Source organism: Pleuronectes platessa, chromosome 18 (assembly GCF_947347685.1).
Source record: "Pleuronectes platessa chromosome 18, fPlePla1.1, whole genome shotgun sequence".
NCBI classification, from domain to species: domain Eukaryota; kingdom Metazoa; phylum Chordata; class Actinopteri; order Pleuronectiformes; family Pleuronectidae; genus Pleuronectes; species Pleuronectes platessa.
Window position 1 is genome coordinate 16066777 of NC_070643.1, and position 21468 is coordinate 16088244.

The 21468-nt window shown below is 42.8% G+C and overlaps 1 protein-coding gene across 2 annotated transcripts in view; it reads right to left on the bottom strand.

Moving 5' to 3' along the window:
- The window catches only part of trps1 (trichorhinophalangeal syndrome I), a 90178-nt gene that overhangs the window by 34082 nt on the left and 34628 nt on the right, over positions 1 to 21468 (bottom strand). For both annotated transcript variants that reach the window (XM_053446576.1, XM_053446575.1), the window contains exons 4-8: positions 20002 to 20614; positions 19404 to 19618; positions 18621 to 18774; positions 18183 to 18414; positions 13812 to 14604 (exon numbers count right to left, since the gene is read on the bottom strand). In XM_053446576.1, the coding sequence (XP_053302551.1) occupies positions 13812 to 14604; positions 18183 to 18414; positions 18621 to 18774; positions 19404 to 19618; positions 20002 to 20614 (2007 nt within the window). The remainder of the gene's footprint in view (positions 1 to 13811; positions 14605 to 18182; positions 18415 to 18620; positions 18775 to 19403; positions 19619 to 20001; positions 20615 to 21468) is intronic.

Genomic DNA, 21468 nt, shown 5'->3' on the forward strand with positions numbered 1-21468 from the left:
GCACAATCTTCGATCCAGTTCTGGGGCTGTTTAGAAATAAATAAAGCAGACGCTCCAACTGTACGGGCTGCAGCTTCACATTATACAAGAAGATATAAAAAATATTTTTAGCGCTATGGCGGTATCACGGAAAGACATCTGGGAAACGTTAACAGCGTAATAACAATTCATGTGATGTTCCATACGCTGATACAACTGCATGACGCTGTCTGCTAAATACTTCTCTGTGACTCAGAGTAAACACACACGCTGAGCCAACGTGTCGCTATCAGCACAGGTAAAAAGAGCCTTGAATATATGCTATCTGCTGTAGAGTAGGAAACACGAGGAATGGATTAAATAGAACTATTGCCGTCGCAAATGGAAGCATTCTGTCCTTTATTTACTTTGATTCCTAACATGAGTAACTCAGCTACAATCACGTACATTCACATACATTGGAAGACAAGCAATCTTGTATTTTTTATGTTCTCTGCAGACTGAAAACCTTTTCTAACACCTCTATCAGGTTCACAGTATTACAGAACAACATAGATGGAAGACACGTAGACAGTAGACCATACACAGGGTGGCCACAGCATAGATATATATATATATATATATATATATATATATATATGCTTCCTTATATATATATATAAGGCTAGATGTCTCGGCCAATGGAGTCCAACGTCCGTACATGGCGGCCATCTTGCGTCAGGGGGCTCGCTTACCTATAACATTGTGATGTAATGGTACGTACCATCAGAGATGTAGTTATGACACTGTATACTTATGAATAATTATGTTATTTAAAAAAAAAAATGAATAATGTTCTTAAATAGGTACAAGATTTCCCTTTACAAATATACATCAAGAATTATTTTCTTTTATTTTCTTTAAAAAGTACATGTACCACTACCTACACAATGTTATGGGTGAGCGAGCCCCCTGACGCAAGATGGCCGCCATAGGCGACGTTCGACTCCGTTGGCCGGAAACGCGGACGAGACATCTAGCCTTATACATATATCTATGGGCCACAGTTCCTGGCAAGTCTCAATTGTTTCGGCACGTCACCCACCGAAGGTCAAAGTGAAAGTTTCTCCACTTCGCCAAAAATGAATAACAATTATTAGCTCTGTTGAGCCCGGTATCGTTAGCCTCTTTCTGGGTATGTTTGTAGCCAGCCTGCTAGCTAGTTAATGAACATGTGGAAATGCAAGTTTTAACACTAAGGGGCTTGAGAATGACGAGTGGTCGTGGTGGTTAAACCCAAGAACCGCAAGTGCTCATGTTGCAAACCGCACTGTGTCGAAAGCTTTTCCTACTAAAGCAACAGGTGGATGCTAACTTGCGTTAAACAAGTATATTTTCCCTTTTGGGATGTAGTTAGGTCTTACAATTTGTGTCTAGTGGTTTTAAAAAGTTCCTTACAAAGTTTTAAACCTAACTGGCTTACAGCTGCAGGCACTCTGATGCACATTTCAGGCGGAGGAGACATATTGAAGCAGACTGTGATAAATAGTTGATCGTCTCGCACAGTAATTGGTTTTCTTTTCTGAACAAACACACATTTAGCTCAAATCCAAACAGGTATGTTAATGCTAATTGAATTTGATATTGTAGAACAGCAACAAGAAGCTGAAGTAGCTGTCAGACCAACACAGGGAAACTCCTCAAACAAGACTTCAACATTATGCATCACAACAGTGTTCAGCCTTAGAGGCTCTGGGGCCAGATGTGAGTTACTGCTTACAGTTGCTCACTGCAGAAATACAGAGTCTGAACACTGGCCAAGTGTGTGTGTTTGTGTGTGTGTATTTTCAGACCTTATTAGGTTGTACTTGTGGTGATGCTTAACCCCACTCAGAGTTTGGCAGCTGCTACCATCTCTCTCTCTCTGTCTGCCATTATTTCTATCTACCCTGTCTCCCTCCGTCTTCTCTCTCTCATCTTTCCGTATTTGTTGTCCCTCCCTAACTCTTTCAGTCTCTTTTTCTTGTCTCCTTTGGCACTCCCTTTTCTCTCCCTCTCTCTCTCTCTCTCTATGTCTGCGGGTCGCTCGCTCGGTGGTCTTGAGGTAATTCAACACTTGTTTCCTGGTTGATCTACAAATAAGGGGCTTTAGATAATGATGATCCTTCACATGTGTTTGCAAGGCCTGTACATGTTTGCTTGTTTGTTTGCATGTTTTATACATATTCACTTGTATGCATCTTTAGTGACTTCTATTTTGTATACAGACATTTGTTAACAATTACACTGTTTTATAGCATTGGCATATTTGTGGTTAATTTGTGATTAAAGGTTCCCTGTGGAGTTTTTGACCACTAGGAGCACTATTGAGCAGTGTTTTCCTGAGTAGGTCCCTGTTCTGCTTATGTTTGTCTTTGTGATTTCTACACAACTGTTTTCTTTCCATTTTACTGACTCACTGTTAGTTGTGGCATCATGCTAACAAACATAGTGAAGCACTAACAAGACTAGTGAAGCACTAACAAGACTAGTGAAGAAGAAGAAGAAGAAGAAGAACTAGTGAAAAAATGTGGTTGTAAATAATGCATGGGTTTAAACATTTAAAAACATGTTTTATGCCAAACGAAAAGAAAGAACCTCAGCACATTTGTTGAACCTCCAGGATAGAGGCCATTTATTTCTGTGAAAACCCATGACTATGATCAAATTCAACAGGGCACCTTTAAATTGCTTAAAATGACAAATATGCCAATTTTCATTGATAAAAATTGTTGGATCTAATATTTGCACGTTTATATCTCTTCTTCGGAACTACTGGAAATAAGGTGGAACCCAAAGACTGTACAAGAGGACGGATGACATGACAGCTCCTCAAAGTTTAAGCCGAACTGCCTGGTGGCTGGCTGCAGTATAGGTCAAATGGCTTTCTCCATGTTAATAGAACATGCTATTTTTTTGGAGCGAGCTTCATTGTAATGTTTTATGATGCTACAAAACAAGCTGAATTGTCATGATTGACAGCTGAGGGACTCATGATTGGTCGAGAGCGTGTATCGGCGAAATGTCGCCACCATGACTCCATCCCCTGATTGCTAGCTGGCAGACTTCAGAGGCGCAAGATGGGGGCATTCTTTCCCTAAGATATTTTTGCTTCATTATTGATTAGTGGGAGGATGCAAAGATGCATCATCCATCATTATGTAGTCTACGCTTGAAGACAAAGATCTTAAGGTAAACTGTTTTGGATGATTCCAAAAGTTTGAGTCATAATTGCATATTTAACTGTAATTGTACCATCCTACACCTTTTCTCTCTAAAAGCTGACCTGGGGCTTTCATAACATTTTGCATGAACTTTTATCTGCTCATATTCCTTGACATCGCTGACTTATTGCCAGCAAAGATCTCAGTTATATCCTTGGCGAGCGACTCTGGACTCATTATTGTTTAACAGATCAAAGTAAAATCAAAGTAGCAATACCCAAGAATTATTATTTCTTCAACAGCAAGTATTAACTGACACGAAAGACAAAATGTGACTTTCCCACTAAAAAAATGTTTCAGTCTTCTGTTTATTGTCAGTAGAGATTTTCAGTCTCTGATTACCAGCAAACATTGAATCTGCGCCTCTCAGGTCTGCGGCTTGGAGAGAGACAGTTGCTCTTAATTAGGGAACTGTGTTGTATCAAAAGAATAACATGGGTCCACTTTCAGAGGAGTTTTTTCCCCTCTAAAACGTGTTTGGTTATCTTAGTGACCTGAGCTTCAAAAGAGAGGAGTTAATGTCAGACTGGATGCGGATGCTATCGGACTTGGCTTGAATTATAAAACATATATCTGGTTACAGTTAGAAAGATGGAGCAGGGTTCCGACATTTCAGCGAGGACAGGAGATTACAGTGTTGTAATTGTGTTGATCTAGTGCGAATGGACATGAGGTCAGTTGCTATGTTTTGCTCTAATGGGAAACATAAACATAGACTGGAGATACAGCCAGACTCAATAAACACAGTGCGAGTAAACGTGTGTCCTCCGTGAGTCCAACTTTCATTCGGTTTTTTAGCTCTTAGATATTCATGCTGCAAAATCATAAGGACAACTAGGGAAACAAAAAAAATGCTCAAGGACGTGTGAGCCACGCAGACACACACATGCACACCCATTGTTTGGCTGCACCTGGTGTATTAAGAAACAGGATAGTTGGGACTAGGGGACACGAGTGTGTGAATGTTTGTGTCAGAGTGAGCGTGTGTGTGTTTCTGTGTGAGTCTGTACAACCTCAGAAGCCAAACACCTGCAGCAATGACGCATCTTCAAGAAACATCTCTAGTTTATAGCACGCGCACACGCACAGGCACACACACACACAAATTACACCATCATTACCCCGATGTTTACAAACATATTTAGAGTAGTCTGTCACCTTCTCCCAATAAAAACTCCCTTTCCCTTCATTCTTGTTCAAATCTATCTGGTTTCTCTCTAAAAATAAAAAGAATAACGCCCTTACTGAGTCACGTCACATCCAAGAAGAGATTTCCAACTAAAAGACTATTAGCTATGAGTGTGAGCCCCAATAAAAACACAGGATTTAAACAAACTTGTTATAATCGCCTCCCTTAATGGAAAAGGAGGAACACTTGTGTCATTAATTACATGCTGTAATTATTGGGGCATTTAAAATTCCTTTGCTTTGACTTTGAGCTCAAACTTCAGATGGAAAATTACCTTTTAGAACGGTGCCAAACCGCGAGCCTTGGCCAAGATACATATTTTAATATACCGCTTTTTTTTTTAAGTGATTAATAGAAAGCTTTGAAATGTCACATATACTTAATATTGTGATTCTCAATGATAAGTACACAACAGGGGAAATCAAACTGGTTTGACAAGTATATGTTGATTTAGTTGAGTAAAGAGTAGACTGATCTAATCTTTGAAATAGAGCAGACTCACCTCACATGAAGAGTGACAAGTCTTTTTAGTTTTTGTGGTTTGGTGGAAGATGACTGCCTCTTCTTGCACTGCTCTATCACTGCTCCAAAATGAGACACTGGAAAAACTATTTGAGCCGCAAGAGAATGGTGGCAAAGCAAGCTACAGGCAATACAAGCATCCTGTACCAACTCCAAGAGTCTGCGTATCCTATCTACGAAGACTTTTAACCTGTCAAACATCATCACCTCCGTCGAGATCAACAAGGAGTCTTAATGATCGGTTTCATGTCCCAACCTCCTACTAAGTTCATGGAAATTTGTTGAATAGGTTTTGGGTAATCCTTCCAACACACAAACCAACCAAGCAGATCAACAACATATAAATGGACAGGGGTAAAAACAACGCCTTCAAAGATAATTACAAATGTAGTACGGATTTTATGTGAAAACTGTGTTGTCAATCTTTCAATCCTCCTTTTGTGCATATTTAAAATCTACAAAAGAAGTCCCACATCTCTGCTGACAGACAGCCTCATTCGTTTCGGCTGTTGGACACATTCTTTTTTATGAGAACGTCGCCCATAGATGTACTGAAGTAGCAGTGGCACGAAACCCGAAATGTAACTTGCGTAAAACGTCTCTTTATGGCGCCCATCAAAACTTCTTAGCTGTGAAGATGGAACCAAAAAAACAAGGCTCTCGCAGCACAACCAGCCAATAACATCTTCAGCACTGAGCTACACAGGACCACAGGAACACAATACCAGTTGATACACTGTGGGAGCAAACAAGTCTTGAACAGTCAAAGCTGTACCGAGTTGTGTCAGGTCCTGTTGTGCTGCACAGCACAGTAAGAGGGAGAGAGAGTGAGTGAGAGAACAGAAAAGAAATGGTCTTAAGGGAAATCGAGGATACAAGATGCATCATGCCGGTGGAGCAGAATTCAAAAACCAACTCGCACAGAGACAAACACACTAGTGGAGAATTCATAATGAGCGAACACCTCATTGGGGACACACAGGGAAAGACAGGCAGAGAGAGAGATGAGGGAGTAAAGGGGGGGTCTGTGGGAGAGAGAGAGAGAGAGACAGAGGGAGAAGGAGAGAAAACTGATGCACCCTTAGTCTAGCTTTACCCCCTTATCAAGTATGCATGGCACCGCGAGTGTGTGTGAGTGTAACAGCGGATGAGTGTTGAAGAAGAGTGGAAATCTTCACTCTACACTTTACATTCAAATCACATGTACACAAACACACACACACACACACACACTTGGATGGCAAAATCTGTTGCACACTCACGTGCCCAGGGCAAACTTGCTGCCTTGCCAAGAGGGCCTTGGATCGCCAAGGTTGCCATGGCATTGCTGACTCACAAACACACAGATATATACACACTTTCTCTCTCACACTCTCTCTCTCTCTCTGTTTGTCTCACACAAACACACACACATACTGCACACACCAAATCAGGGTGTGACTATGTGTCCTACAGTGGATTAAAGCGTCAAAATGACTGGTCAGGCCTGTATGTGTGCATGTCTGTATTGCATATTGTATCTTTTTCTTTTTTTTATTATTTTATGTGGAGAGGACAGAGGGGGAAAGCTGTGAAGGGGGGGGCAGGCAGAGTATAAAATGACCCAACTTGTAATTTAAAAAAAAAATCCTTCGACCACATTTTGTGGAAATCTGAAATCAGTTGAATAATCCTGCTGACAAACCAACCAGGTAATTAACTAGTCTTCATATTTGTTTTACAGTTGTTGGGTGACAGGGGATCTACACTGCTCTTGAATACAGGAGGAAGTAAAAGGAGTGTGGAGGCATTTCTCCTAAAGACATAAAAGAGAATAAGCTCACAAAAACAAATACAAACAGAAGAGTTCAAAATAAAAAAGTTACATACAAGAAAATCGTTCAGCTAACATTGTGTGTCAAACAGAGGCACATTGTTCTTCATTAAGTGTTTCTGCTAAGCAAGGCACTTTTACATTACGTGGCCTCGGACACACTAATGGATAAACGGGGAAACAGTCATTTGTACTCATTTTCTACTTTCAGTCATTTACTGGAAGCAGTTTTTACACATACTATTCACCATCATTTTCTCCAGCCCCTTTTTCCCTTGTTTGTCAAATTACATCAGTCACCATTAAAAAAAAAAGGGCTAAAAGGCCTGATTGTGTGAAAGAACCCCCGATTAAAATAGGAGATGAGGAAAGGAGACACGAGCCAGGAGACGGAGGGAAGGATAAGGTTGGCATGGTTTTCAAATTAACCATTGGTCAGGGGTCAGATGGAATTTTAATCTAACCAATCAGCTTCCTAATTACACAAATGCTGCCAGAATGGTGTACCCTATGCATTTCTGTGTGTGTGTGCGTGTGTGTGTCTGTGCGTGTAGCTGGCTAGCACTGCGTGTAGAGTTCTTGTTGTAGCAAAAGGAACATCTGGCCTCAATATTAGTTCCATGTGTGAACACACACGCAAATGCACGTCTGCGTTTGCGTCCACATGCACATGCGCAGACACACACACACACACACACAGAGCCTGTGGTGAATGGCTCCCGCCTTACACAAAATGTAGAGAGGGGGGGGGGGGGGGGGGAGGGAGAGAAAGACAGAAAGAGAGACATAGAATGACTGTAATGTAAAAGCCATGGCTCCTAAACAGCGAGAAATAGAAAAAGCACACGCATGTGCACACACACGTACACTTCCAGTAGTGTGTGTGTGTGTGTGTGTGTGTGTAAGTTGATTGTAACAGTAATTGATGTAAACGTCTAAATTACAGCTAGGAGCTAAAATAACCACTGTGTTTTACCGTTGCCATGTCGACATGATGAAAAACACCTGGTTGGTTCACTGGCGGGGAAGGTGGAACATCTGTGTCATGGGCGCCCCGACCAACCAATGAAGAGGCCGTGTGTGTTAGCGACATGTGTCCTAACCAATGAAACACTCAGTGGACTGAGAAGGGATCTGAAGAGACGGCATGTTAGGCTCCAGTCAAACTCATTATATCACATTACATGATATTATGTGATATAAACTACCGCATGTTGGTTGGCTCTGTTTGTTCTATAAAGGGCATTTAAGATCAGGATTCTTGTGTAATCATACTTAATCGAGAGGGCGGAGCAAAAACTATATGAATACTTTTAATGGTTTTTCCTACTTTGGCGCCAGATTACTGCGGTTCGTCACAAATAGGACAGCTCTCCGAGTGCCAGCCAGAAAAAGTTGAGATAATCACAGGAAGGTCTGTTTTATTCTCCACTGATTCCAGAAGGAGTCACTCCTTATCTTGCTGACTCCTCTACACAGGAAGGTCCGGCTGCAGGGTCAACTGCCCAGCAGCAGCCCGGGAGGAAACAGGGATTCAATGTCTTGCTCAAGGACGCTTCAGCAGCAGGGACTCTTCAGGCACAAGGGGACAGAACCCGTGTGTTTGTAAATGAGGAACATGTGAGTAATCACTATGCCACACTGCTGCCAGAATTTAACCCCCCCAAAAAAAGCCACTCTGCCAAATTCTGGGATTTTAAAGTCAATTTGTTGCACTTTCCTATGACTGATGATTGACTTTACACGTTAAGAAGTTGTCTGATGCAGAAGCAAATCATGTTTTCCAAGCAGGTTGAAAGGGAACATTACATTTTGTATTTCTCTATTTATTTTTCAAACACGAGTCAGAATCAGTCAATCAGACCTTGAAAAGAGGATTAACATTCGAAACGTGAGCCAGAATGTAGTCAAACAAATAAGCACATTTGTGTGGTGAGTGGCGCCAAAGATGCCAAGCTGTCACCTTTCCCTGCTACACATGTTGTCAGCTGCAATATGTGTGCGAGCGGGGCATGTGTGCGAACGTGTGGAACAGCCAAAATAGGTTGAAATGTGGTTAAAATGGTGTAATTTGTTTTTCAAGCCAAATGTAATATTCCGAGCAGACAATACGACTGCTGTGGACTGTCACAGAGCGTAAAGCCACACACGGGTTGTAACTCTACACACACACACACACATATACACACAGAGCAGAAACACACACACATAGAGACAGTCTTTCCACAGACAAACAGACGTACAGAGGTCGAAATTACAGCAAACAGGTTGTCTGATTATGTTTCTGGTACACTAAACACAGCCTGGATTTAACACACAAGACTTGGTACCACACAGACACACTACCACACACACTTTTTTTTCCAGGATGACTGTGTTTATTTGAGTCTATGTCCTGATGGGAAATGTGACTGCTACACAAACAAACGGAACAGGCCAGAACAGACAACCGTGTGTGTGTGTGTGTGTGTGTGTGTGTGTGTGTGTGTGTGTGTGTGTGTGTGTGTGTGTGAGAGAGAGAGAGAGAGGGGGGAGAGTTTGGCGAATATCAGCGTCTATCTTTTTCCAGCGCACACACACACACACACACACACACACAGACACACACACACACACTCATAAACATATGCAAACAGAAAAACTGCACTTCAGTGACTAGAGAAAATAAAGCCAGGTCTTCTTCATCTTTTCCACAAGGGGCTGTGTGTAGTATGCCAACCCTCCTTAGCAGAGCATCTTGGTCTATGAGCTCTGGGCTCAGGCTGCTCTTAACTGTGCTAGAATATTGATGTTTAATGGCTGTCGGAGCAGTTGGTCGTTATGGTGGTGTGTATTGAAGCCTTTACAGTATAACAACAGAGCAACGGCTCGGTGCGTTTTCACCTAGACTCAGTTCGTGCCAAAATGTATCCAGATAAACAAATAAAGGAATAAAGAAACAAAGGGGAACTTGACCTGACGAGACAGTGATCATTGTGCACTTCTGTCGGGGTTGTGCAAATGTCAGAGGAGGAACAAGGAACATCTAATTGTGAAATCATCTAATTGTGAAATCAATAATCTAGCGTTATTTGCTCTTACTATGAAGGAATGAACATTGAACACATAACATTGGCAGATAGTTTTGACTAAGATCCTTTTTCCTTTGGTTATTATTTCTGCCAAGGAGACTAGGGTTTCACACCGTGTTCATTTGTTTGTTTGTTGGTTGGTTGGATTTTCAATAGGAGTGGGCAAAAAACTACTAAATGGATTTACACAAAACTAGGTGGAAGGGTGGGTTATGGTCCAAGAAGGAACCCATTAGAAATTGACATGGATGCAGATATCCAGGAAGTCTTCATCACTTTCTTTAACGTGACGAGATAAAACAAAACAAAAGTTAATCTTGGCACTGGCTTGCACAGCAGGAGACACCTTTCTCCTGGATTGGTAAGTAATCATCTATTAATGCTAACCTTAGCTATGCAGCCAAGGCAAAGGAAAGTTACATGCAGGCAATTTAAAAGAGAATTAAACACACACGCACCATGTGACCAACACACAGGCTGAGTGGAGCATGAGATTCATTATTTCCTGTAGCGGATATAAAGTGGTTTTTAAATTATCTGCATGGTAAATAAGTTCAATTCATGGTTTAATTTCCCTACAAACCACATACACTCACTCGCACTCGGGTAGATGCCAATGCAGACGCATCACACATAATTAGGTACACGAGCAGCAGCAAGCGCGCACATACGGTCACACAGATGTACACTGACACACAATTAATGCAAGGGAAGGAGGAAAATGAGACACAAAATAATAAGTAATACAGTGTGTGAGTGTGTGCGCGTGTGAGTGCATATGTGTGTCTTTTAAACATAATTAGCTTGGTCGGGCAGATATGTAAACGAGAGAAACTTTAATGAAACTCCTCTCTGATCTGTTGAAAGCACACATCCCCGTTCATCACTCGCAGCTCGTCTCCTCTGCTTTCTCTGTCCGTCTCTCCACTCAAACGGAATTGAATGTCACGCATGGGACTTTTAAAACCCCGAAGGTTCACATTTCAGCAGTGCATTATGACCACATGAGATGAAGACAATTATATTATGTTTGTAAGGTCAGATCCACAATTCCTTCCTCTCCCCCGCTTGCGTCCATTTATCTGCTCTTCTCTGCCGTCCTTGAGGTGGAGTTCCCTTTGAAAGCAATCTGGGACGTATTAGATGAGCCAAATTTTGGGGGCTGATTCGCATGTTTGGGTAGATTCACATATGTTTGGCTCAGAGGTGGACCCTTCTCAGCCCCGCTTAACTCGAAAAACCACCATTACTCAAAGACTGTCTCGTTCCATTTATAAACTAAAACGTCAACCGGGCTTTTACTTTAATTTCATCTCTAAACCTCATGCGCTCTCTCTCCCGGTCTCATGGAGTCAGTCAAACAGCCAGCAAATACTATTTCAGACTGAGAAAATGTCTTCATTGCAATAAATCACTATGAAAACAAAGCCTATAGCAGAGCAGTGTCTCAACAAGGCAGCACTGTGCAGCAATTATACATAGATCAGGCCTTTCAAAAGAAAATATTCTCCCGTCAGTACGCAGCAAGCAACCTTCCACAGCAGAATACTAAGAACTCAGACTGTGTGTTTGTGTGTGTGTGTGTGTGTGTGTGCATCGATCCGTGTGTATCAGGTGAGTTGTCCTTTGTAGAAAAGAACGGAAATGAAAGAGAAAGAAAGAAGGGAAAGGGGGAGAGACAGATCGATGCAGAGGAGAGAGGTGAGGATGAGGAAAACGCACAGGAAGCAGAACGGCACACACACACACACACACACACACACGCTGAGGGAAAACAGAAACAAACACACACACGTTAAGATGAAATATGACGCTGACCATTTGTTTCTACTTTTGTCACTTTTTAATCCGTGTCTTCCTTCCAAATGACCCACTCCCTGCATCCTTCCATCATCCTGAATCCTCCCTCCATCACGTCCTGCAAGCTCCCCCCCTCACTGCTTCTTTCTTGCCATTTAAGAGTCAATTTGTATTTTGGGCGGACTCAACCTTTTATAATTCTGAATCTGCCCTGTTGCATCAAAGGCCACATTTAAATTGGACTAAACGCCTGCGTGTGTGTGTGTGTGTGCGTGTGTGTGCTTGTGTGTACTTAGCTATTTCTGAGGATCTTTTGCATCAGTGCCCCTCCCTGACCCTGCCCAGTGATGAGTCAGTGATGAGTCAGTGTTGTGTGTGCGTGTGTCCGTGTGCGTGTGTGCGGGACCTGTAAGTGTATGCCATAGAAACTAAGAATAAATATTGTTCTGAGAGGAGGAAGAGAAAGACGGCAGCAGAGGCCATATCTTATGAAACTATTAAAGTAATAAGTCATGTTTCTCCTCTCTAATAAATTGTTTAATTGTACGTCTCTTCCCTCTCTCTCTGCCGCTTTCCTCTTCTCACCTTTACACCCTCTCACTTACTGAGCAGTTAAACACCTCAAGGCCCTGAAGGACCCCAAAAATGGAAAAATGGACACAGGCGGCAGATGTGGTTTTACTGGGACATCGTTTTCACGACACAAGGTGTCTACATACGCAGACGTCTTTGAATGTACAAGCCTGCACCGACCCTCGTGGACATTTAAAGTAAAAGCTGAGCTTTAACTCTTACCGACCCACCATATTATTTTTTAAATGACTGAAACTCATATTTTCATACGTCCATTTAATGGAATGACTTAGCTATAAAAATGAGCCTTATATATGAATGTTTCACTCAGTGTAAACACTGCTTAAGGTCAATACTGAGCAGGAGAAAACTGTGTGAATGAAAGACATAGTTATACACATACGTTTATATACATAGACGTTATTTCACGGCAAAACAGAGGAATGATGGTCAGTCAACTTTACTGCTTAAAAGTAATAATTGAACATTTTTGGAAATATGCTTTTTGTGGGTTAAGTGAAAAGTCAGAACCTGCTCAGCCTTCCAGTAAAGGCCAGAGTGTCCGAACATATCTTTGAAAATGTGAAAATGTCAACAAACATGTCTTAGTATCACTACACAACACAATGTAAGTGAGTTGTATTATTGGTGTACAAATAGAAATGACAATCTTCTTTAGCCAGGACTGGTGAGATGAGAGGTAAAGTTTTTTAGCTTCAAACTTGTATCCTTTGGGACTCTCCCTGTCATCCTTTCTTCTTCTCAGTTTCTCCCTCCTTCTCTCTCTCACGCATGAAGTCTCTCTGTCTGTCTCACTCTCTCTCAGACACAAACTGCCCCACCCACGATAATGAGTAAAACTCTTGCTGCCCCACCCTGCCCAGTCTGCCAAGATACTGCCAACACCTCACACACTCACATGCACGCACAGACACACACATGCAACAGGCCAACCCACAGCTCGTTCAAAGAAGCCACACACTCAACTGACACACTGACATGTGCATGCACACACACCACGAACACAACTCTCTCACACTTAATACTGCCACTTACACAGACCCATGTCAGTGCCCTGACAAACGCACACTCTCACACACACACACACAGTCCAGTCTATTCTGATCTAATGTGATCATAGCCAATAAGCTCTGTGGCGCTGGCGAACCACAGTCTGTTCCCTGCCAGTCCATGAGATCACTGTGAAGTGAAAAGCATTGTGGGCCACAAAGTAGGGTTCGGGAACTGACTGACAGTGGGTAACCATGGGAACTGTCCGTTTGCCTCTCTGTCCCCAAAGCAACGGGCGAGTTTCTTAGTGTTGTGAGTGGGAAAGAAAAATATACGAATGCAACTTATGGGAAAGAAAAATACGTAATGGAATCATGCACATGGACAAACTTGATACTTTCAATACGAGGGAGGGAAATATAGATTTCATTGTAGCTGCTCACTGCATGTGGTCTAATCATCATGGGTCGTTGAAAGGAATCGAAAATGAAGGAGAATGAAAACTGTAATCAGGGAGTTAATGAGACAAGGAAGGAAGAATCAGCTGAATAAGAGATTGAAGTGAAAGTGGAACAGAGGGAGGTTGGAGGTTGTGCATGTGTCCACCTTACCCGTAGCAGGGACTGGGACTCCTCTTTTGCAGCTCCTCCTTTGCCCTCCTGTCCTCCTCCTCCTCCTCCTCCTCCTCCTGTATACTGCTGAGAGGGCATCGGGCTCTGCTTCTCCCCTCCACCTGCAGCGCCACCTCCTCCTCCCGGCCGTCCCCCTCCGTACAGCTTGGCGTCTGCCAAAAACGACTTGGTATCTCCCAAAAATGACTTTGTGTCTCCCAGGTAAACCATGCTCGGCGAGGCCACGCCCCGTTTGTGCTGCGAGGCCTCGTGATTGGCTGCAACAAAAGACAATGGGAGGGGGGAGGGGAAAAGAGAGGGGCTCCTGCCTCCTGTTCCTCTTTCTACTCCTCTGTCGGGTCCCATTCGCTCCTTGGGCACCCACAGCAAACCATGGGCCTGCTCACCTCCTCTTTCACCTATTCCTCTCGTCTCCCCAAGGACCCAGCCTTTCTCCCTCTCTCTTTCTTTCTCCTCCCCTCCCTCGCTTTTCACCACCCCTCCTCCCTCTTCTCTGCCACCTTCTGCCAGTCGACCCTCAGGTGGCGCAAGGGAATAGAGGAGGCGAAGATCCCCTTTGCTCTCTTCTTTAATGGCTAAAGTGGAGGGAGCTGAGCAGCCATTGGCAGAGAGTGTTAATGAAGGCGTCAGCGATGTGGGTAAGGAGGTCGTAACAAATGAGCTTAATGAGGGAGAGTCGTGACAGTGGACAGAGTTAAAATGGTCGAGGAGGGCTGATGAATCTGGAGCTGTGAAGTCGCAGCGTCGACAACGGCAACACGAATGGACACGCCTGCGGAGAGAGAAAAAATGTTGAGTGACTTATCTACACTAATGATGAATGAATGACTAACTCTGACGTCAGAACAGTAACAAAAACGGAGCGAAACATAGGAATAAAGATTCATGTGACAGGTTTTGTTTCCTTTCGAGACCGAAAGTCAATTCATCAGTTTCAAATGTAAAAAGCCTTCATTCCTAATGGCTTTTAATGGGCGGCATGTTACATGTATTATTTTTTCAAGTTATTTTTATTGATCACATTACGAAGAAAACCCACTCCCTGAATTCACCAAATTTAAAGTGCATTAGTCGCAGCCCACTCGCTTCCCTCCAACCACTCCGGTGCTATTTCACCGAGACAGTGGCCAAAAAGTGACTCAGTGTTCCACTGAATCACTTTGAATTTAAGAGAAAACCGTGAGGAACGTAAATTAATCTGAATGAAAAGAAATGAATCAAGCATCAACAAACCACCTTCATTTCCTGTTGGCGAGGACCTGAATGAGCAGCAATACACACAATGTAAACAGACCACAGCACCGGGGTATTTCCAGGCTGAGGAAACAGGATCGGTGCCTCTTGTGTAGGTTAATGAGCAAAATCAATTGGAAATCAATACCAAGAACGTGGACCCTTGTTAACTATTGAAAGCAGTTCGCTCAGTTGCCTGTTCTCATATCTCTGGTGGGATTCTGCTTCTGAGCCTGACGCATCAAATCTCAATGCTGAAAAAAACTAGATTAGGTAAAAGCCTTGGACAAAATTATTCATGATGGCATTGCACCATATTTGAGCATTTCTGCAGGTTTCAAAAAGTTAAATTTCATACTTTGTAAAACTTAAATGAAGGCGTATATCATAGACATGAAGGAATATTTAACTTACACACAGACCCTCTGGATAACATTTAGAAAAGTTCCAGGGTGCAGTGCATGTGCGAAGGCCGCTTTAGCCTGTGCACAGTCTCTGTTTGCTTCTCTGGCACTCAATGAACAGGGCTGATGTGGGTGTGCTAGTCGCCCACTGAGCAGCGCTGGCGACTGTTGGAAAGGTGTGTCGAGAAAGTGTCCTGATCTGTCACTGTGTCACCAAAAAGGTTTGATGCCGCCTTTAATTAAGAAAGAGCAAAGTCCCAAAACTCACACAAATGAGAGAATATACTTTGCATTATAGTTTTAATTTGAGTCAAAACAAAATAGATATCTTGAAACGCATAATCTGTGCAGATTTGTGTGTCTTCTTTCTCTGCTTTACATGCGTGTCTGTTATTGCTGGCCTCCTCCCTCCTCTCCCTGCCTCTATACCCTTTAGAAATTGCTGAGGAAAAGATGTGTCCTGGGCAATGACAGAATCAGGCTGAGGCTCTGAACAGCGTCTCCAGCTGATCAAAAAAAAGGTCTACGGTCTGTTTGTAGAAATTAGTGATAATGTCCGTGTGCAAAAGTACACCTCGTACCTCGTGGACTTAAACGTCTACAGATGCTGCACAAAGACACATCTGGCGCTTTTATGTCATTGCCATACATGTACACACACATGGACCTCTTCAAGTTGATATCATTCACTCTGCACATGTACAGCATCTACCTAGAGAACTAAAGTGCATTGAAATGTGTGTTAAAGCATTGAAATTGATTTATTCTTAGTATTAATATATTTAATAATGTATTTGCACACACCCACACACATTGACACCTATTCAACCTAGCATCAACACTAAGAGCTACAAATACTGGTGCAATGCACAACAATGCCATGTGGTAGTAACTTTTCGTTGGTGTTTTGTGTCCTTGTCTAACGGGAAGTGAAAAAGAAAACTGTGAAACTGATTAGTTTGTTTCTGTTCTGTGCTTCAAAGAATTGCTGATTCCATTTTTTAAAACTTGGCCTTGGACTCATTAAAGGTTCGGAAAACTACACAGGTGGTGTGAAACTTTTTGGCTTTGTTCCATTTAAGTTTTCTTTCAGTTCCAGGATTCAAAGTTTGGATTCTATTAATGATGTTTATGGATTGTTATATCCCCTCTACTCGCTCTACCTCAATCACCTTGTCGCCTTCTCTGCAATTTCTCTCTTTTTCCTCTGCTTTTCTTCTTTGATCTACTTCCCTATCCATTACACTTTTCTCTATTTCCTTTTCCCTCAATGCGTCCTTTACTTTGCACCCTTGAATTAATCGCATTTTTTAAAACCTTGATTTGCAGCAGATATCTTGCTAAGGTGGCTCCGTCAGACTGAAGATGTGCATAAGCAACTCCAACGCAAGTCGGTCCAGATGTTAAATTCATGAAGATAAAGATCTACAGTTCTCTGAATCTCTGTCTCATTCAAATCAAACTTTCCCACAGCACCACTCTCACGCTTCCCACCCCAGCTCTAACTCACTCTAGGTCTCTATCATTTGCTGGCTCTGTCACTGAAACCCCAGTGAGCGTAAACGTGTGTGTGTGTGTGTGTGTGTGTGTGTGTGTGTGTGTGTGTGTGTGTGCGTGCGTCTGCTTGCATGTGAGTGGGTGTATGTGCGTGAGTGTTGCTATGTCTCTCTGTGTGGGCAACAAACCTGCTGTGGAGTCTGTTCTGACCTTTCCCGGCTTTTAGATCTGTAGAACTGTGCTTATGACTTATTCAAGATGCAATCATGCATATACTGTAACACACTGAAACAACATTTTACCTTCGTGAAGAAATTCTCTGCATACTGTAAATTGTGGTTGTATATTTACAGGCTGGTTGGCCTTTGTTAAAGACAATGAATCAGTATGAAATACTAGAAGTCGTTATAATTATTCCACCAAAGTCGGTTTCCAGGTCTCGGGAATACTTCTAATTATCTGACCAAAGGCTTGTATAAGAGGGAGCTTTGCAAAAAACAAACTGCATCAGTAGAGACTGAAAACAGAAAAGAAATCTGTGTGTGGATTTAGAAAGAATTAAGTTTTCCAAACTTCTGTTATCTGCTCCTAATCTGTGCTTAGGCCAAGAGGCTCAAAGCTCCATTAACTGCTGGTAGTAAAACACACCCAAATCGCGAAATTGAGCTGGTTGGTTTGCATTGTGGGAAATCTAGGCACTAGGTTTTGACAAGGAAGAAGAATAAATCATTTTTTGTAATGTCTAAATGAGGCCAATGAGTGCGTGTGTGTGTTTTAATGGGCTGTAGCTAAATAGGAGTGTGCTCAGTCATCGTTTCCCGGATACTGAGTGCAAAAAAGAATAGAATTACAGGGGTTTGAATCCCAACACAAGCAATACTTCTACACACAGTCATTCACTCAGTGGAACATTCACTCGCTCTAACTGGAAACTTGACTCTTTGGATATCGCTAATTCACATCTGGGCATCACATGACGCCACATTCAGTCGCTCACTGAAAGCCTGGCACAAAATCACTGGTTATTGGAAAGATTATAAAACTGAATGTTTTCTGAAAACACACAAACACGTTTCATCTATAAACATTTACATTTTCAGCACTTTACTAAATTGAATAAAACCTAAATGTCCTTGTTTCTTTTCAATATCCTCTGATTTGAGCAAATCAACCTTCTAGGAAAAAAGCAAAATATATGAAATGATCTCTTTCTCACCTGTAGTGTCTAAAAATCTCTTCCTCCACTTCTGTGATGAAGTGACACTTTGTGCAAGAGTACTCCCTCTCTCCTCCACCATGATCCTTGTCGACTCCGACCTCTTCCTCGGCCTTGACGTGCGGGGAAGCCCCCTTCAGGTTGATCAGGGTATGGCAGGTTTCATAGTGCTGCAGCAGGACGTCGATGTCGGTGGTGGCAAACGCACACTGGTCACACAAGTGGGTGACGCCTGGGATCAGAAAAACCAGGGGCAAGAAATTAAGAAAGGCTAATGATGTTTGAAAAATTAACAACGATAAAGGGGTAGTTGAAGCTCTAAAAACCCCAAGACAGGAAATAGTTGCGTTAGAATGACACAATCTTCCTTTAAATACTTGGGGTGACAACAGAGTGGGCAGGGTTAGAGGGGGGGGAAGGTGGAAGCAGAAATCACACCTGGTTCAGCTCTAGGGTTAGGAGGGGTCATGCTGGGTGAGGTGGAGGTGGCGGCAGGTTTCGGACCAGCTGCGTCCTGCTGTTTGGTGGATGGAGAGAGCTTGGAACAGCATTTAGGGCAGACGGGTTTCCGACAGGCAAAGGGGTGGGACACCTATTCAGAAAAATCAGACCAGAATATACAGTAAATTATACACGTTATATTACACTGAAAATTGTTGGAATAATTAAAAAAAACCCACTACAGCTGGTAACAGAAATAAATAGTTGTCAAAATAAAGTATTTTTCTGCATTGTTTATTCCATAAAATAAAAGTTTCCAGCAAACACTGATAGCAGTATGCTCACTTATATCAGCCAACAAACAGTATACATCTGACTGGCTCTAGTTATTACTGACTGTCCTATCATTATGTGGGAAGCTTTTCAGATATAGTGTCCACCTGCTGCATCTCTCACCTTTGTGCTGTGATTGGCTTCCAACTCTTTGATATCAAAGAGCTGGAAGCCAGATGTAGCAGTATGAACCTACATCATTAACTGTATGATGCCATGCTCCATTTTTAAGCTGCACTGTTTGGCAGCCCGCACAATTATGGGTGTGTGGACTGGGGGAAGCAAGGGAATTTAACAAGGCTGGAAATTGGACCAATTACCTTGACACTTGTTCATATTTTACTTTCTTTTGCCAACAAAACAAACCAGCTCATTTTCTTCTTCCGAGTGCCGAGCAAACACTGAAACGGTAACCGAATAAACATCTCAATATTTTATCAATCTCACCTCCCCCAAGTGTTTGTGTGGCTGGCAGAGCCCCTGGGGACAGTACATGCAGTGCTGGATGCAGCACCGGTGGATGGAGTGGTTGTGCTGATAGTGCAGCAGCAACGGCGCCACGACGATGACGTCAGCGCTGTGGGCCATCGAGTAGCGGAAATCACACAACTGACAGTTATAACTGGTCACCACTGCTTCTGGGTCGCTGCTGTTCGGGTCTCCTAGGAGTGGAAAACAGAAAAGGTCTGTTAAATTAAACGGTCTGGGTCTTTTAGTAGAGAAAAGTACAGAAATTATAAGAGGGGTCAACTCTATTCGTGATGCTCAAGGCAAGTAAACAAGGAGGGTCAAGAAGTATCACGGCGCTCGAAAACGCATAAAAGAAGGGTTAACAGAGAATGACAGAACTAGTAAAAGTGAAAAAGTGGAGGCCAGCAGTGTCTAAAGTCTCAAAGAAGTCGAGCAGCATCATAACAGGAGAAGTAAAAAAAGTAAAGACTTGTATTTAATTTTGCTCATTAATCTCGTGCTCCATAAAAACAGCTACCTTCTCCTGAAAATCACTTAAAGCAATTCACCACTGCACTTTCCCCCATTTTATTACCTTGGCTGGTGCTGGATGGGTTTGATGATGGATCTTTGCGGCTCTTGGAAGCCGTGTGGTCTCTCTCGCCTCCTTCTCTCCTCCCTCCTCTCTCCCGCTCCCTGTCCAGCGCCCCAGGAGTAGAGTTGCTGGGGCTCATGGTGCCTCCCAGGCTCGTTCTATGTCTCTGTTCAAAGTGCTCCAAGAGCTTCGCCGAGCCCCCTGACCACTCACAACTCCAGCTGCAGAATTTGCACCAGTAATACGCCTGCACGCCGCCTCGACCCGGCTCCCCCGTCCAGCTGGACGAATCCGAAGACGCCCTGACCGGGATGCAGTACCCGACCACGGTGTCGTCTTCCGCCCTCACTGCCACTCGCTCCGCCCCGTCCATGATCGGACTCCTGCCCATCGCCTGGTTCTCGTGCTTGGCCACGTTGTTTGTAGCCAGCAGGGGGGTGGTCGGTGGAGATTTCACTTTGTTCGGATGCGAGGACAGGAAGTGCTGTTCAAGTTCTAAGGAGTTGCTGCCCATGTAGGTGAAGTTGCAGAATTTGCAGCGAAAGTACTTAGTGTTTCCCTGACAATCAGAGGTCTTCCGGCCAATCCCAATTAACGTGCCTCCCAAGGTCACCTGTGGACAAAAAAAGACGAGAGTAGTTATTATTTTTGGGGGGTTGCAGATTTAAGTGAAGCTCATTTTATAGTGTCAAACCTTTTTTATCATAAATTGACGTATGCCTAACAAGGTTGATTAGAGATGTTTGGGCTTAAGTCATTTGTTCTGGTTAAGAATTTGAAAAGATGCAGTACAGAAAGACCTAAACACTGCAATTAGATATAAGACATTAGTTATCTGACAACAGCTTGTGTTAAAACTGTACAGACATGCGATGGACCTGATTGAAAAGTAAAGAAAATAAAGAAATTAGATGCAAGTCTCTTCTTTTTTTTATTTCCTATGCATCAGGTATTGTGAGAATATATCACATAAGCCTCCAGTAGATGCTCTGCTGAAAATTCCCTCCAGCTGTTTTTAGCACTTAAACTAACAGCAAACTTAATCCATCAAATCTTCTGTGTGTAACTGTAGACAATTAAAAGGCTGCTCTAAATATAACCAACCGACATATCAACAGGCTTCACTGCAGAATGCACCGTACGAAGCCAAGACTCCGCATTACAGAGCGAGCAACCCGACACCCGTCTGCTTTTTTATTAGATTAGCTCCCAGACTGAAAGTGATTACAGTGCGCTGCTGGCTGTGTAGGTGAGCAGGCGACCTGGCAGGCCGTACATGCTGAACACTATGGATTTCTCTCATTACACATCTGTGGTTTGATTCTGACTGCAGGCTGTCTGGTAATATTTGTTTTGCAAAAGTAAAATGCAACTGGCAAACTGCAAATATTTAGTTTTATAGTTTTTTTCATTAAGGAGCCTTTAGCTTTAATTTTACAGTTTAAATATAGATGTATAGATTTTGAT